At 58.6% G+C, this 4,585-nt stretch overlaps 1 protein-coding gene across 1 annotated transcript; it reads right to left on the bottom strand.

The window, feature by feature from the left end:
• Nucleotides 1-3: 3 nt before the first annotated feature.
• On the bottom strand, nt 4-1,107 carry LOC133339204 (gastrula zinc finger protein XlCGF52.1-like; the record flags this gene model as incomplete). The annotated part of the gene is made up of 1 exon (XM_061547355.1): nt 4-1,107. A coding segment is annotated over one exon (1,104 nt), but the record flags the coding sequence as incomplete, so codon positions are not given.
• Nucleotides 1,108-4,585: the final 3,478 nt, after the last annotated feature.

Raw genomic sequence — 4,585 nt, 5'->3', positions numbered from 1 at the left:
CGTCTGGGCGGCCGTGCCGGTTACGACAACGCCGGTGACATCATCATCATCATTGTTGATGACGTCATCATTGTTGTTGTTGTTGACGTCGTCGTCATTGTTGTTGACGTCGTCGTTGTTGACGTCGTCATCGTCGTTGTTGGCGGTCGCGGCGACGGCGGAGATCCGTTTGGCCCTTTTCGCCGCCGTAGATTTGGCAGCGGCCCTCCCCTTGCCGCCCTTGGAGGCCTTCCTCCCGGCCTTGCCGGCCTTGCCGGCCTTCGGGGCCTTGGGGGTCTTCCCGGCGGCGCCCGTCTCCCCGGTGTGCCCCTTGTGGTGGCGCCGCAGGTGCGTGGACCTGGTGAACGTGGCCTGGCACACGGTGCACACAAACGGCTTCTGTCCGGCGTGCGACAACTCCTGGTGCCGGCGGAGCTCGCCCAGCCCGGCAAAGCGAGCCGAGCACACGGAGCAGCGCACCGACACCACCGCCGGTGACGCCCGCCCTCCCCCTCCTCCTCCTCCCTCGCCGACCCGGTGAAGCGCGCGCCGGTGCCGGCCCAGCTGCCCTGACTCGGCAAACTCCCGCGGGCAGTCGGGGCAAGCGTACGGACGCTCCCCGCTGTGCGTGCGCTCGTGCTTGCGAAGGTTTCCCCGGTCGGCGAATCGGCGCCCGCACTCGGCGCAGCCGTGCGGGCGCTCCCCGGTGTGCCCCCGCCGGTGCTTGCGAAGGTTTCCCCGGTCGGCGAACCGTCGGCCGCAATCGGCGCAGGGGTACGGCCGCTCCCCCGAGTGCGTGCGGCGATGCTTGAGCAGCGAGCCCGGCACGGAGAACGCTCGCCGGCACTCGGGGCACTCGAAGGGGCGTTCCCCGGTGTGCGTGCGCCGGTGTTTGTGCAGCGTGCCGGAGTCGGCGAAGCGCCTGCCGCACGCCGGGCACTCGAAGGGTCTCTCCCCGGTGTGGGTGCGGCGGTGCTTGCGCAGCGAGCCCGACACGGAGAAGCGTTTGCCGCAGTCGGGGCAGCCGTAGGGCCGCTCGCCCGTGTGGGTTCGCTCGTGTTTGGTGAGGTCGCCGCGGTGATCCGTGCCGTACGGGCAGTGGGGGCAGGTGTGACGCTTGGTGGATGGTGGGGGGGGGGGGAGGGGGGGGAGGGGGGGGGAGGGGTGGGGAGGGGCGGGAGATGGGAGATCGCGGGCAGCTCCATCGCTTGGGGGTTGTGGTGGTGACGGGGGTGGTGGTGGTTGTGGTTGTGGTGGTTGTGGTGACGGGGGTGGTGGTTGTGGTGGTTGTGGTGACGGGGGGATGGGGGGGGAGACTTGGAGGGGGCTGCAGAGAAGGACGGAGAATCAACAACTTAGTGATGGTGACGATGGTGGTGATGGTGGTGACGATGGTGACTATGATGGTGGTGGTGACGATGATGGTGGTGGTGACGATGATGGTGGTGGTGACGATGATGGTGGTGGTGACGATGATCGTGGTGGTGACGATGATGGTGGTGGTGACGATGATGGTGGTGGTGACGATGATGGTGGTGGTGACGATGATGGTGGTGGTGACGATGATGGTGGTGGTGGTGATGGTGGCGATGGTGGTGACGATGGTGGTGATGATGTAAGCCCTTTCCACGTAACTCACTCACTCGCTCACCCACTCACTCGCACACCTACCAACCCACAACAACAACCGCCATTCTTCACTCAGTGGCGGTGACGTCACCACGACGCCTGTGCCAGGCTAGGTGCACGTTGAGGCTATCACCCGCTGGCAGGAGGTCACGGGGCAGACCCAGCAGGTGCTGTCAAACCGGAGCCGGTCATGAGCACACTGCCCAGGTAAGTGGGAAACTCTCCACTCTCTCCACTACTGCCCCATCACCAATTGGGAGTTGTGGGGGTGGAGTGTCCGATGGTAATAAATACCCAGGCAGGTGCTTAGTTTTGGTGGGGCTGATGGTAAGGCCCCACCTCTTAGTGGCACGCTCCAGTCTCAGCAGCAGCGTCTCCAACTCCTGCTCTGAATGAGCAGCTATTACCAAATCATCGGCATACATAACGTGGTTGACCAATAGGGAGCCATCCCTTGACTGCACCCGGGCATCGATCAGCCTCCCATTGTATCTGTACCAGATGGAAATTCCCCCGGTACAGCATTTTAAGGCCTCACGAACTACGCGGTCAAAATAGATGTTAAATAATGTGGGAGCCAGAGGACATCCCTGTCGCACCCCAAGGTGTACAGGGAAAGGCTCCGACTCCCGGCCACGTAGTTTTACCCGGGCCCGCTCACCATCATGAAGGTCCTTAATGATCGTGAGCAGAGGGTCAGGGACTCCGAAAGCACGAAGAACAACCCAGAGCCCAGGCCTACTGATAGTCTCTGTTGTACAAATCCCATTTCCAAAAATTAATATTAATAGTGGTATTGCCTGTCATCACCACCACCATCACCAGCATCACCACCATCACCACCACCATCACCACCACCATCACCACCACCATCACCACCACCATCACCACCACCATCACCACCATCACCACCATCACCACCACCATCACCACCATCATCACCACCATCACCAGCATCACCACCATCACCACCATCACCACCATCACCACCATCACCACCATCACTACCACCATCACCACCACCATCACCACCACCACCACCATCACCACCATCACCACCACCACCACCATCATCAAAACCACCACCATCACCATCATCATCACCACCATCACCACCACCATCACCACCATCACCATCACCACCATCACCACCATCACCATCATCACCATCACCACCATCACCACCATCATCAAAACCACCACCATCACCATCATCATCACCACCATCACCACCACCATCACCACCATCACCACCACCATCACCACCACCATCACCACCATCACCACCACCATCACCACCACCATCATCATCACCACCACCACCATCATCACCACCACCATCATCACCATCATCACCACCACCACCACCACCATCATCATCACCACCATCATCACCACCATCACCACCATCACCACCACCATCACCACCACCACCATCATCATCACCACCACCACCATCATCACCACCACCATCATCACCACCATCACCACCACCACCACCACCATCATCATCACCACCACCACCATCATCACCACCACCATCATCACCACCATCACCACCACCACCACCACCATCATCATCACCATCATCATCACCACCATCACCACCATCATCACCACCATCATCACCATCATCACCACCATCATCACCACCATCATCACCATCATCACCATCATCACCACCATCATCACCATCATCACCACCATCACCACCACCATCATCACCATCACCACCATCACCATCATCACCATCACCATCATCACCATCACCATCATCACCACCATCACCATCATCACCACCACCACCATCACCACCATCACCATCACCACCATCATCACCACCATCATCACCATCATCACCACCATCATCACCATCATCACCATCATCACCACCATCATCACCATCATCACCATCACCATCATCACCACCATCACCATCATCACCACCACCACCATCACCATCATCACCATCACCACCATCACCACCACCATCACCACCACCATCACCACCATCATCACCACCATCATCACCATCATCACCTCGCTGTTCAGAGCAGATTCCTCGGCCTCCACTCGTGACGTCACCGCTTCCTGCTCCGCCAGTGACGTCCCCTGCTTCCTCTGCTCATGACGTCACCGATTGCTTGAACACCGGTGACGTCACCAACGCTTTCCGCCTCCACTCGTGACGTCAAAACTGTCTGACACACCGTTGACGTCACGGCGGCCTCCACTCGTGACCTCACCGATTATCTGGGTCTCTGTGGGTGTCTGTGGGTTTCTGTGGGTCTCTGTGGGTTTCTGTGGGTTTCTGTGGGTCTCTGTGTGTCTCTGTGGGTCTGTGAGTCTCTGTGAGTCTCTGTGGGTCTCTGTGGGTCTCTGTGGGTCTCTGTGGGTTTCTGTGGGTCTCTGTGGGTCTCTGTGGGTTTCTGTGGGTTTCTGTGGGTTTCTGTGGGTCTCTGTGTGTCTCTGTGGGTCTGTGAGTCTCTGTGAGTCTCTGTGGGTCTCTGTGGGTCTCTGTGGGTCTCTGTGAGTCTCTGTGGTTTTCTGTGGGTTTCTGTGAGTCTCTGTGAGTCTCTGTCAGTCTCTGTGAATCTCTGTGGGTCTCTGTGGGTCTCTGTGGGCCTGTGAGTCTCTGTGAGTCTCTGTCAGTCTCTGTGAATCTCTGTGGGTCTCTGTGGGTTTCTGTGGGTCTGTGAGTCTCTGTGAGTCTCTGTGGGTCTCTGTGTGTCTCTGTGGGTCTGTGAGTCTCTGTGGGTCTCTGTGGGTCTCTGTTGTGTCTCTGTGGGTCTGTGAGTCTCTGTGAGTCTCTGTGGGTCTCTGTGGGTTTCTGTGGGTCTCTGTGTGTCTCTGTGGGTCTCTGTGGGTCTCTGTGAGTCTCTGTGTGTCTCTGTGAGTCTCTGTGAGTCTGTGAGTCTCTGTGGGTCTCTGTGGGTCTCTGTGAGTCTCTGTGGGCCTCTGTGAGGTTCTGTGAGTC

Source organism: Lethenteron reissneri, unplaced genomic scaffold (assembly GCF_015708825.2).
Source record: "Lethenteron reissneri isolate LAM-NWPU_2019-01 unplaced genomic scaffold, ASM1570882v1 scaffold_165, whole genome shotgun sequence".
In the NCBI taxonomy this organism is placed as follows: Eukaryota; Metazoa; Chordata; class Hyperoartia; order Petromyzontiformes; family Petromyzontidae; genus Lethenteron; species Lethenteron reissneri.
The sequence above is the reverse complement of the archived record's forward strand: the minus strand, read 5'-3'. Positions and strand labels throughout refer to the sequence as shown.